At 38.9% G+C, this 13,448-nt stretch overlaps 1 protein-coding gene across 3 annotated transcripts in view; it reads right to left on the bottom strand.

Moving 5' to 3' along the window:
* Window positions 1-12,806, bottom strand: part of aimp1a (aminoacyl tRNA synthetase complex interacting multifunctional protein 1a) — a 35,805-nt gene extending 22,999 nt beyond the window's left edge. Inside the window, exon 1 of one of the 3 annotated variants that reach the window (XM_088918039.1) lies at window positions 12,746-12,806. In XM_088918039.1, coding sequence (XP_088774165.1) covers window positions 12,746-12,747 — 2 coding nt within the window. In that variant the 5' untranslated portion in view covers window positions 12,748-12,806. The other 2 variants (XM_088918038.1, XM_088918040.1) reach the window with 2 other exon arrangements.
* Window positions 12,807-13,448: the final 642 nt, after the last annotated feature.

Raw genomic sequence — 13,448 nt, 5'->3', positions numbered from 1 at the left:
ATTAAAAACATCAAAAAGGCTGGAGCTGATAATGTAACACATAAAATCCTCCTGGATTTGAAGCTGAAATATAAAACTAAATGGGCCTGAAGAGAAACACTTTTACAAGCAGATGACACCAGCATGTTAATTTGTATCATACTCAGAATAAGCACAGCCTGTGGAGGATAGCCTACTGTTTCCCCACACGCCTGTCTGGGAAACATGAGGTGTCCTCAAACAGACAGTGCTGTCTGGAAGAAACTCACAGACATTTTCCCCTAAAATAATCTGTAGAAAGTGTGAAATCTGTATTTGTGACCTCAGAACTCCTATTGAAGACCAATCTGGAATATAGCTCTACTAATAATTCATCATAATTTAAAAGTGTTCAGGATGTACTTCAGTTTCCTTGCTGATATCGGCAGACAAAAGACAGGAATCAGTATACTAAAGTGACTACACCATTAACAGAGACAGGAACTCTGGATGGAGTAGCACCCAATGGACAGATAACAGCTGCATCTAATCCTTCCCTACACAGACAGCAGCATGTGTAAGACTATAAATAAACAGAACTGAGATCTTAACAGTGGCAATAAGTAACATATTACAAATAGCAGCCTATTGCAAAAAAGGCACTCTAAACTGCCTATTTTCTGAAAGAGATTAATACCATCTTGAAAGGAAATTAAATACTTGCTTACAATTATTTTGTAAATCCCTTAACACAGGCTAAAAGAAAACTTTGAAACAGAGTTGAAAAAACACCTACTGTTCTTAAGGGATATCTCAGTTCCAGGCTTCACCTAAAACTACACCTCTGAAGACCGACAGTAATTTTTAAGATGCGCAAGTGCGTGTAAAACACAAGAAATAATCACCTCTGCCGAGAAGACTCCCACTCACTGAGAAGCTCTCCAGAAGCCACAAGACAAACTCTCACAACCAGCTGACACCCATCACGCATGGACCCCACTGTCTGATCACATGCTTAGAGTGGCACACGTGCGCACATTCAGGCAAGACAGCAGCGCAGCATTCCTAACCTCTTAAAGGCATGTTGGGCTGAAGAGCCAGGCATAAAGATAGATGCATACATGTTGAGTGTATGTATATAAATGTATACATGTTATGCAAGAGTACGAATAATGTTTATAGAGCTTGTATCAAATATGAGAGCACAACAGTTATTACAATGGTTTCTGTGCAGTGAATCTCTCAATGTACACTTCATGTAAGGCACAGGAAAACAGGATACATTTTAATTAAATCTGTATTATTGTATTATTACACCACTTCACCTGTGCACTGCAGTTCTGAATTAGAATGTTAGTTAATCTTCCACAGGTTTTTACACATTCATGTACTTTTAAAATGTCAATTAATTTTAAATAATTCAAATGGCCAGTGAACATTAATAAAAAGAGCTTACATGGCCTTATTATGAACAGAGACCAAGTAAAAGGAGTAATATTCCTTCAGTTAAATGTAGGGTCAATGTGGGGCAGGCAGCCCTGTTAACGTTCAGGAGACAAAGACACTTTAAAGAGCTAATGACAAGGTCAGCAAAGGCAGTGCAGCAGCTGAAATTCAGGTACAGTATCCTGAGAGCAGAGTTCAAAGACAGCAGGACCATTTTAAGAAGACTGATTGGAAAAAGTTTACTTTTGCCTTAAAGTCCCTCCACAGCTTACAAATATAAACACTATAAATACGTGCACTGCAAATTTGCAGTAATACATTTAGCCCCAAAGCATGACTGCTAAGGTTATAGTTCAATGCTGTAAAAGGATGTGATTTGTTTCACAAGAACAAAAAATACCACAAGTTTATTTTGAAAAATATTTTTAGAATGTTTTTGGTGGGACTGTTGGCCAAGTTTTCCATGTTTTGCTTGTCTTTGCTGTCTCCCAGGAACGCAATGTACTTCCTCTTCCTTATTGATTCCTTCAGCGGCATAATGTATTGCATAAAGTCAGAAATGTGCTCTAACTGCGTATAACCTCACAGAGAAAAATCTGACTGACTTGTGGAGTTATACACAAAGCTTGCCTTGATTACATCCATAACAACAATTCCTGTATAAAGTATAAAGTAAATTAAAGATTTGAATGAAAAAAATCACTACGCAGCATTGGTCAGTCATAATTTAGCTTTAGAGTGATATTTTTTCAGGTAAAGACTTCCCTTTACCTACTCCTCTACAGACAGCTGAAAATCACAAGGTCTCTGCAATCTTACGGCACACTAAGAACATGTTCTGTTTTAGTTTATCCACAGGCATATGAACAACAGTTAAGGTTAAAACATAAAAAATAGGTCTCGTAGAAAAATGAACACTGAAAGACTTCTCAAGAGAGCTGTTTACAGGGAAAAAAGGAGGACTAATATGTTATTGAAGTAGTTCAGGTTGGTAGCTGCGTCAGCATGCGTAGGCTGCAAAGGAACAAGTAAAGGTTTATTCCATGCTGAAAAGAAGAAAGAAAACAACGTTTCGGCCGTGGAGCCTTCTTCAGGGCTGAAGTAGGCTCCACGGCCGAAACGTTGCGTTTTCTTTCTTCTCTTTTCAGCATGGAATAAACCTATTACTTGTTCCAAATACATTATTGCCTATGTGCTCTGTGGTTGGGAAACTCGGGCTTTCATTCACTAAGAACAAGCCAGCTTTAATCTAGAATTCCAAAAATGTAAGCCCTTCAGCAATGCAATGATCTATTACCGTAAACAGGTTACAGACGTTCCAGATAAGGCAATGCACTTCAGAGCTGAAAAGGGCCAGTACTGGGTTGCAATTCTGAGGTCTGACTTGTGTTTTTGTATCCATGCCCAGAACTACAATGGAGCAGCATGATCAGTGAAAGCAACCACATGCATCTGCTCTGGTCAGCAGCGAGAGCGACTCCTCTGCAGGATTTCCCACTGGAATTCAGATATCCGCGGACCAAAAGCGGAATTGTCACCAGACTGGTAGAGAAAGCTGGTCCAGCCGTGATCCAGGCGGTTCTGTTGTAATCCTAACTGGAACGTACATGAATAAGAAGCAAGGGAGGGGTGTGACAAGGCCAGAAAAGCTCAGGACAAAAAAAAAAAAAAGTAATTTGAACTGCCTGGGCTTTCTTATCCAATCTGTCTCTCTTCAGGGGGATAAAAAATTAAACGCATACAGAGTGCAGCCAATGTGAGATTTCAGATGCTTCTAAGCATATTCTGTATTGGGAGAACCTGAATCACTTTAACGCATCACCTGCCGGCTAGCACAGCCATTACGTCTACTTGAGGCATGTGGATTTCAATACCGCACACCAGGAAACAGCCAGTGCACCCTCAAAAAACAGGGTAGCTGTCCACAGCAAGACATGCTTCTGCCCTTCAAATGATTGACTTACATTGCTTTTTAATAGCTAAGCCGTTGAACCGTGTTGTCACCTTGCTTCAGATCAGATCCAGCTACATGAAGAAATGCGATCTACAATGCCTTGCTTGATCAGATTATTTTCACGGGATGTAAGTAACATTTAGAGGGCGCATATTTTTGGTTTTTCAAGGCCCGGTTACAGCACTGTCCTAGGCAAACAATGTATTTCTAGTAAGAGATTAACCTTTTAAACAAAGGAAAACAAATGTGCAAAAAATCAATACAGAACATGTATTTTCACTTGAACTATCTTTAGCAGTGTGGAGAGCTCCAGTCACTATTTCATCCTCACCCTTAGGGAATAAGGCCTGCCTTCAAGTCTTACTCAATCACATCACTATTTCTGCAAAATCCAGTTAGCACTTGTCAGCTTGTTCTGGAAAATCAAAAGCACATGGTGATGAATCTCAATCTCCAGTAAAAGATTAGTAATATAAAAAACACTTGCAGCATTACATCAGATACCTAGAAAATGACAGGTGAATTCCAGGTAATCACAATGAATGACTGCACATGTGCTCTAGATCTTAAGAAATGTAGTCAAAGAAGAGTAGTAACAACTCAGGATTTTTTCCATAAGTACAGTTTTCACAACAATGGAAGGTTTGCTAAATCCAAACCGAAAGCGCAACCGAAAATTCTGTGGCCTTGGCACATGAAACATGTTTATCCAGACTAACCAGCCTCACTGAGCGGGTTCGGTAGTAGTAGACTGGGCAAACGTTCAGAGATCGAATTCTTCCGCGACGGGGGTACCTTTAAAGCGGAGACGACGGCACCGAAAATTTTTGGCGCGCCCTCTCTTTAAAGCCCTGGCCAAATACGAAGACAGTACGTACAGTTATAATTCAAACTGAATTAAAAACTACACATCCCAGTTACCATGGTGGTTCTTGTGATCATTGTGTTTAACCAATGAAACAGGGCGAAAAATCATTCACATGACTTTGGGGTTGAGTTTCGAAAGCTTAACCTATCAGCAACAAAGCGAAATTTACAGGATAGGCTACCTCAAACTGTCAGTTACACGACTGTGTATGTCGCTTAAGCCACTCCTATTTGGCATTTTAGTTATGTAGGCGGGAAGACGCCCCCCCCCCCTCCCTCTGGGTGCCTGACTTGACGCCATCTTTAACCGTTCTGGTGCTGAGCCGCAGCGAATCAGAGAGACCCTACGAAAGAAAAAAAAAATGAATCCAGAGAAAACTCGTGTGTGCCCTGGTGGTAAGGGGAAGCAATACATCAGTAGCTACTTCGAGGAATTAGGGATAGATGTAGAATTAAAATCTGAACGAATAAAAAAACTAGATGTTAAAATCTTGACGAACAGAGCGATGATGGAGATCTACAAATTTTCCGGAGCCAAAAAATCAAATAGGAAACAGACACTTTTTGATATCTTAAATCACAATTTCGACCTAGGTCTAAGAAATGAACAGGAAAAAGAATATTTTCAGCGAGTGATTAGTTTGTATGTACAGAGGATCATCAATAAGAAATCTCGCTTAAGAAAAAGTGAAAGGGAAGATTTTGACCGCCAGATCTTTGCTCTGCCCCTAGTAAGAAAGGAGAGCAGTGAAATTTCAGCTGCAGAAGATGCACAGCAAACAGCTAGCACTAGCTCTGCTTGTGATATAAGATCAGGAACGAGCGAATTAAGTGATGTAAAGTGCACTAATGAGGTAGTTAGTGAATTAGGAACACAGTTTAAAAATGTGCATAGAATAATGGAAGAATGCAGGAAACTAGATGATGAAAGAGCTAGGTTAGACAAGAAAAAAAAAGAGAGAGGACTTATGCTTTATAAGGCTGAAAGTGAAATTAAAGCTCTCTCAAATAAATTAAGCAAGGCAAATGAAAAGTTAGGACAGGGAAGTGTTAGGAATGTGAATAAAAGGCTTAGACGCAGGGATAGTAAAATTCGGACACTTGAGCAAAAAGTTGTGGAGTGTGAGCAGACAGTCATTTTGAATGAACTGGAGAAAAGTGAGTTAGAGAAGGAAAAGGCACAGCTAGAGAAGAGTATTGATGAATTGCAAGAACAGTTGGAAAAGCTTAGATATACAAAAAAAAAGGAATCGCAGAAGGTTGCGTATTATAAAAGGAAATGTGACTCTGAAGCAGATTTGGCACATAGGGTGAGGGACCTGAATGAGGAGGTACAGTTCTGGCAGGGAGAATACGAAGGCTTGAAAACAGAGATAGACAGGATAGTGAGTCACAATATTAGCATGTATGAAAAAGGCAAGTATAGTGATGCTGTAAGAGAGGCTTATATGGATTTAGTAGCAAACATGGGCGTTAGTGCACGAAAGGCTTCTCAGATAGTCAGACTAGTTTTGGATAAATTAGTAGGTATTCAGGTAGATAGATTACCAGGGGAAAGTTTTTGTAAATATCTTGTGTTAGAAGCGAGGCAAGTTTCTTTGCAACATCTGAAAGAAAAACTGTTGCAAGAAAGTAATTTAACCCTTGCCACAGATGGGACCACTAAATATGGTCATAAATATGGAACTGCAGGGATTTCTTTCCAGGATGGTAGCAGAATGCATTTAGGACTCAGAGAGCAGGCATCGGGTTCAGCTCAGTGTATATTTGACACAGTTAGGGAGATGGTGAAAGATGTTGTTAACAGTGGAAGCAGGGATTCGGATACAACACGTTCTGAGAAGGAAATTTTCTGCAAAATTACAAATCTAATTGGCGACAGGGCAAGTACAGAAAAAAAATTTAATGAAATTCTGGCTCAGTACAGAACTGATATCTTGCCTGAAATTGTAGATGGATTTGATGACCTCAGTGAGACAGACAAGGCTAGGATTGGAGTTATCAATGAGTTGTTCTGTGGATTACATTTAATTGATGGCTTGGCACATCAGGCAAATGTTACACTTTCTGTCTGGGAAAGAATGATTTTTGGTGGTGAAAAGGTGGGCAGTGTTAGTTTAGATTGGATGCATAGAACAGTAGGAGAGAGTGGTACAGTTAGATTGATTAGATCAGTGTGCAAAGCCATCCATGAAAGAGGGTGTGAGAAAAGTGGCAAATCTGTGCAGTTTAGATCTTTTTTGTTGAGTCAGGGCAAATCTGATCATGTCCCTCTGGTTCCCTTTAAAGGAAACCGAATTAATGCAATGTTCCACAATGCAGCTGGAGTTTATTTTTTGCATGCTGAATTGCTGGAATTCATGCATGATATACGTAATGAAAATAAACTAATAGAAGCAGTGTTTGAGGATTTGAGTGTAGGTCAGTTTATTGCAGGATGCAGAGCACTGGGAATTATTTGTAAATTAGTGACAGAGCCTTTGTGGAAAGCTCTGGGAAAAAAAGAGCATGTTTTAAAAATGAATGCAAGATACAGGGAGTTAGTGTGCAAACTGAAAGAATGGCAGGCTGATAGCAGTAAATTAGTCAGAGGTGAGGTACGCTTGTTTATCGACATAGAGGTACATTCTGGACCTGTTCTGCAGAAGCTAACAGAACAGAGGAGCCCTGAATTTGAGGACATGACTAGACAGGCTGTGGAACTGATCCTTGCTAGTTTTGTAAAGGTGTGTTGTAGGATGGTAGCAGATCATTTAGAATATGGCAGGTATGATGAGGTTTCAGAGGAGATGTTTGAAAAGCTTGATTCAGCACCCAAGACGAACGTTAGCTGTGAGAGGGATTTTGGAATCTTTGATAATTTACTTAAAGTTAAGGCCAGAGCAACAGCATTAGCTGTTGAGGGTATGATTATGTTCAAGGAGAACAGGTCTTGGCAGTGGCTTGAAAAACTAGATTCTGAAAAGAAGGCAGAAGTTTTATCTCAAGCTAGAGAATCAGTTAAAGAGCAGAGGGCTGTGTTTTGTGAGAGGATGGCTAGGATAAGAGATGCCAGGTTGCAGACACTTAGAGAGAAGAAGGAAAAAAAAATAGAAAAGGAAACAAGAGATATAAGGACAAAGGAAGTACTAGCGGTAGAGATAGGAAAGTATGGGGGACTTTGGAACAGTGAGGAAGAAATAGACGAGCAACTGAGGAATTTAGATGAGGACAAGAAGCTTCTTGCAGTTACAACACAGTTGAAGTTTAGGAGATTTGTGATAGGAATGAAAAATGAAAAAGGAGTTTTCAATTTTTCAAAGGACGGGAAAAAGCTTAGTCTAGAACAGCTGATTGCTAACTTAAAAAGTGTTGTCTGCAGGCCAGAGGAAATCCCAGGTACATCTAGAGAAGAAAAAGATTATTGTTTAGCACCATCAGAACGTATTGTTGAAGAAAAGGCAGAGTTTTTAAAGGAGGCTGTTAAGCAGCATTTTAAGGCTAGAGATCTAGGTAGAAAAAAGGTTGGTATGGAAAGATTAAGAATTCCTATGTTAATTAAACCAGAACACTTGTTAGGAAAGAGAGTTAGACATGCTTTTGATGAGAAAGGTAGGAAGGTGTGGTACAAGGGCACAGTTGCTGAAATGAGACTAGATGGCCAGGAGTATATTTTTAAAATAAAATATGATGGATTTAGAAAAATGTGGTGGTTTGATTTGTGGAAAGATTATATGGATAGTTATTTAGAATTGCTTCCTGTTAGTGCAGAGGACTTTGTAGGCAAGAAAGTAGAGCACATGTTTGTGAGTAGTGAAGATGGGAGTGAATGTTGGTGGCCAGGCAGGGTAGTAAATGTAAATAGAACAGGAGACTTGTTTGTTGTGGATTATGTAGAGGAGGGTGATGATGAAGTTAGTGGCATAATTGAGTATCCATTGTTAGATGATTACATGAATAATGAGGTGAGGATTGTTGCTTAGGTTTCTTAAGTTCCAGGCTATTGCTAATGTTACACTGTGTGTCAGATGCAGATAATTTTGAGGAATATGAATAGGAAACATCTTGTAGCCGATGCTGATGCGCCAGGGAGGCTGGTGAAAAGCTGATCCCTGGAGCCAGCATCTTAAGATATCTGTATTTGTAGATACCTAGGGAGTACATTAATTTGAAAACATGCATATTGTGGATGCTGATGCGCCAGGGAGGTCAAAAGGCTGATCCCTGGAGCCAGCAACGTGAAATTAATCCTCTATACTGTACATAACTGCTGATGTAACTTCCCCGTGCCTTCTGAGAGCTGGTTCCCAGCACTGTATATAGTTACTCGTTAGTTATAATTTTTAACATTTACATTGTTATTCATTGTTCATTGTTATTTATTGAATATGTTTGCTGTTCAGTTATAGTTTATATACTTTTAAGATTTATTTTATGATGTAGCTGTGATAATGCCTTTTTCCCCATCAGGTCCAAAGAAAGTGTATGTCCTCGGTGACTCTATGTTGCGGGGCCTGGAAAAACTGATGCCAGCAGAGCAGGTGTGGCTGCACCCTGGCACAACACTGCAGCGCAGTGCCCACCAGCACCTATACCACCTCCAGGCCCTGACAGAGGATATATTACTGATCGTTCACATAGGGACAAATAACATAGCTCAGGGTGACTCCCCCTATGACATCCTTAGAGCTATGAAAGAACTGATTGTGGCAGTAAGGAGAGCATCTCCTTGTAAGGTACATTTCGCCATTTGCTCAATTTTGCCACGGCTCTGTGATGACTCATTTACGGCTGGAGCGGTGAAAGAAGCTAACCGGGTTCTTTCACAGCTCCCTTCTCAGATGGACCATGTGCAGTTCCTCAGGAGCAACAGAGTGCTTCTGAAGAATAAGCAGCCCGTTGCTCAGGCCTTTGCTGCTGATGGGCTTCATCTCAGTGCCGATGGGAAAAGGAGCATTTTTCAGTATATTTTAAATTTTATTTCTCATTATTTTAGAACTTTAGTTTGATTTATTTTACTAGTGCCACATTTTATTTCATAATTTACTTTTTTGTTTACTTTCATTTGTTTGTATTTTTATTTTGTCAGATCAAATGCACATTTGACCAAAGTCTTGAAAATGATTACGTTTACAAGACATGGAAAAAAGTGCAACAATTCCAACACAGTTTTATTATTACTATATTTGTCAGTTATACCTTATATTATGATGATTATTATATTTATAATTTATACTAACACTGTTTTGTATAGATGAAACCTTTCCAAAATGTATAAATCATTAAAGATTATTAAAAACGTATTATTTTCCACGTGTAATATAATTAGGAAGTAAATAAGATGCTAACGGTTATAAAGTGATACGTCTAATTTGTTGATAAGCTGTTTGTTTAATGATAAGTAAAGGACTTAAAAGTAAAAAGAGATGCTTCATATTGCTTGATTGATTTTAAAAACTAAGTTATAAATGCAGACGCGATTGCTGCCATAAGCGCTCCAGGCAGTAGAACGTTCGTTCTGTACTGCTGAGCTCCGCGCCTCCTCCCTCTCTCGGTGCCGCGCCCCTCTCTGACGGAGCGCAGTGGGCGGTACGCTGTTTTCAGAGCCTCTGATTGGGAAAAAAAGACCTGCTGATCAGTTTCACACACCAGGAAGAGAAAAGAATGGGATTTTTTCTCTTCGAAACGTGTGTTGTCTTTATGAAATTCGTGTATTTTAAACGTTTAATTAAGAAGTAAAAACCTTACAGCGTACACAAAGATTCTGAGCTGATCACGAGGAAGAAAAATCACCCATTTTTCGCGCATAAAAAGTGGTTTTTAACTCTCGAAACCTGTTTTTATAGGTTTTAAAGTCGTGCAATGTCTAAGTTAAACAGGAACACATCATTATATCTCATTTTTTATTTCTTTTTAAAAAATTTTAAAAATCGTTTGCCCAGCTTAGTAGTAGTCTTCAGTCTCGATCCACACTTTATTACATTATGAAACGTATTAGATGTATGTAATTATTTGGGCTTTTTTTAATTATTTTGGGACATTAAAAGTAAATCATAATTAAAATTCAAAATCACTGTTTATTAAATACAACACATATTTAAGGCCTGATTAAAATTCTATCACTTAGATTCTATAAAACCGAAAAGATCAATTTCTGGATTTAGTGATGAACAGCATAATTAAAACAAAGAATGTGAGGCACAGAGCTGATACCGTAGCTTCATTCGAGAAACGCCTGGATGAGATCCTTGGACCAACTTGCTACTAGCAGACAAACCCAGTTATATAAGCCAAATGCACTCCTCTGTGTTCTTTAATGTTTACAGCGTTAAAGACGAACTGCAGTCCCAATTTCTCAGACCGGTTATTATACCTCAGTAACAAAATAAACTGACCGTATCGCAAATTTGTACAAATTCCAAATTAAGCACAAAATGAAAGGACTGTACATTTGATATGTTGTCACAAACCCCTGGTCTCACCAGCGGCGAGAGCAAAACTTTGCACGATCTGCAAAATGACGCGGTCCTTCCTGCTCACTAGTCACTGTAATGACTTACATCGCATTACGTATGACTGGCCGAATAAGTACAGGTTGTGCAGCAGACATTTCACTGCAGAAATGTTCCAACATGTTGTACATGCAGAGTAGAAATTGAGGAGTGGGTCTATGTTGCACTCTTAGCTACAAACCACATGTGACTGAGGACTGAGGAAGAGAAGAGGAAGAGAGGAAGCTAAAAAATTATAATTCCAGAAAAAGTCTGCTTTACTGTAAGTATATTTTTTGCCCAGAAGTATATTAATCAGAGTACAGTCCAGTCTGTACTCAGCCTCTTGAATAATCTGTTGCTCCCACATGTGTCAAATAACACTACCAAATGTCCTGCCTTAAAGGGAAATTCACAGGCACAGTTGGAGATCACAATGTATCAACCTCTGCAATGTTAAGTATTCACCAGCTGCTGGTGGATTAATATTCCTGAATAGCCAATGGAAAACTGCAATCAGGCACTAGTTTGTGGAATTTCCCATGGGCAGTTGCAGCAAAAATATGACTGAATCTTTTTCCACTCCTGAAGGTTTTAAAATAATACATTTTTTAAAAAGGGCTTAATAAAGCAAACCTCCATTATAGATTGCGACCACAGCACCGGTGTTACTTGAAAATGTTCAGATTTAATTTTACGGGTGGGGCACGTGCGATACATAAAGTTTAACACAGGCATTTGATCCAGTCTTCATCATCTTCATGATTGGAATTGGATGATACATCTGGAAATACAGAACGATCAGGATGCATAGCACCACGCTTGGATACATTTGGAAAATTAGTGATTTGGTGCACTGCTATATACTATAGCAGATATAATAATGAAATAATTAAAAATAAGCCAACAATCATGTTTTTAAAAAATCATTTTAAAAATCCCCTTGCAATTTTATTAAAACTAACAACAGCAGTGGATCAACCGAAAAGGGCAAAGCATAGGTCCTAGGAGTAATAGTCTCAGAGACATACACACTACCGTACAATGCAACTATAACTCTGAACCCACTGGATTAAATACTGCTGACTATTTTTAAAAGTCTTTTTTAAAAGGGGGGACTGTGGCACTCCTATTGATAATATTACTGGCAGTCTGGGCACAACTGGCACTTCTTGCCAGCACCACTTCCCAATAAAAGCCACTACATGGGATGGCTGTTTATTTAACTTAGATTTATAGGTCCATAAAAAAAACTTTGGGTAATAAAAGGACAACCTATTTCTGTTTGTTCTCCTTTTTTGACTGTGATCCTGGGTTGTTGGTTTTTTTTAATCGATGGAGCTCAATTAGTCCCGTGGTTTGACCGACTCGTTTATGGAATTGATCCCATCCGACTATGCGATATTTCCTTGAATAAGCAATTAATATGGTCGTTTTTTTCTCCGATTTTTTCCAGGTCTGCAGTATCCTTCTGTACAACACACTACCTAGTACTGAATACAACATCCGATAACAGGTCTTAGAGGTACACTTGATGTTTTTAACTCTGTCCTTTTCAGATCTTTCTTACGCTGTCTCTATAACAGTAACAAGACAATAAGCAAGAAAATTGCTAAAATGTAATATTACACCCTTGACCAACACCTTTAACGGGTTATTAAGTCTTATATACGGTTCTACACTGTAAGAATACAAGAGCGCAACTACAAAATAACTCATATAGGCGGTTAAACCAAAGGACACATTGACACAGGGCAAAATATACCTTTAGCTACAGCTTCTGCTTATCACAACCTTTCTTCAGGAGCTTTGAAGATACACGAAATAACCAAACTCTTTCTTTTAGCCAGGTACATCGTGCTGTCAAATGCAGCATGCACAGAGGCTTTAACATGAAGAGAATCATTTAATGTAAACGGCCGAACACCAAACAATAACGCAACACAGGGGAAATTACTGCACCACACGAAATAAAAATAAAAACAGCAACCCGGAATTACAACAGAAACAGAAATATAAGAACCAATATTAGCTACACGTTCTTACTTACATTCAAAATCACCAGGCGCAAGCCACGACTCTCGCACAACTTCCTCATGGGGGCTTTCAAAAAGGAAATAGAATAGTGTGTTGTTTATCCACCGCCTGAGTGATTTCAGATTTTTACACAAAAATATATTCCATCACAGCAACCGTGTATCATTCTTAACTATACTCAATTATGAAAAGTATCTGCTTAACGGTTTAGCATAACTTCCGTACCAAAAAATGCGTTTTTTCAATTGCGTATATTTCAGGCAAAGTTTCGGTACCCTCTCCACCAAGTCCATGTTGCCGAAGAACACAATGACCTGCCTTTGCTTCTTCAGTCCGTCATTGCTGCGGCAGAGTGCCACCCAGCGTCAGAAATTGAGACCAAAAGTCTCCAATAAAAGCACTCAGACCGCTGGAGTTTAATTCCTCCGCTTTTACTGGGCCGCTATGAGAACGACATGCCTATTTTAAACTAAAATAATTACTAAAGCACAGAACCATAACATTATACTCATTCAAAATCAATGCTTATTTTAACATCAACAGCTGTACACTTATATCTTCACTTTGAAAATAAGTGTTATTATATATAAGCAGGTTTTAAAAGGTGAAGTGACTATACATTATCATCTTAATTTCCCATTTCCTTTCACAGTTCTACGACTATCTACAGTATTAGTAGTTCAAGTAGGTAGCTGTGTCAGCATGCATAGGCTGCA

This window comes from Atractosteus spatula, chromosome 1 (genome assembly GCF_055471065.1).
Source record: "Atractosteus spatula isolate fAtrSpa1 chromosome 1, fAtrSpa1.hap1, whole genome shotgun sequence".
NCBI lineage: Eukaryota > Metazoa > Chordata > Actinopteri > Semionotiformes > Lepisosteidae > Atractosteus > Atractosteus spatula.
Note: the sequence above shows the minus strand (reverse complement) of the source record. Positions and strands in the feature narration are given on the sequence as shown.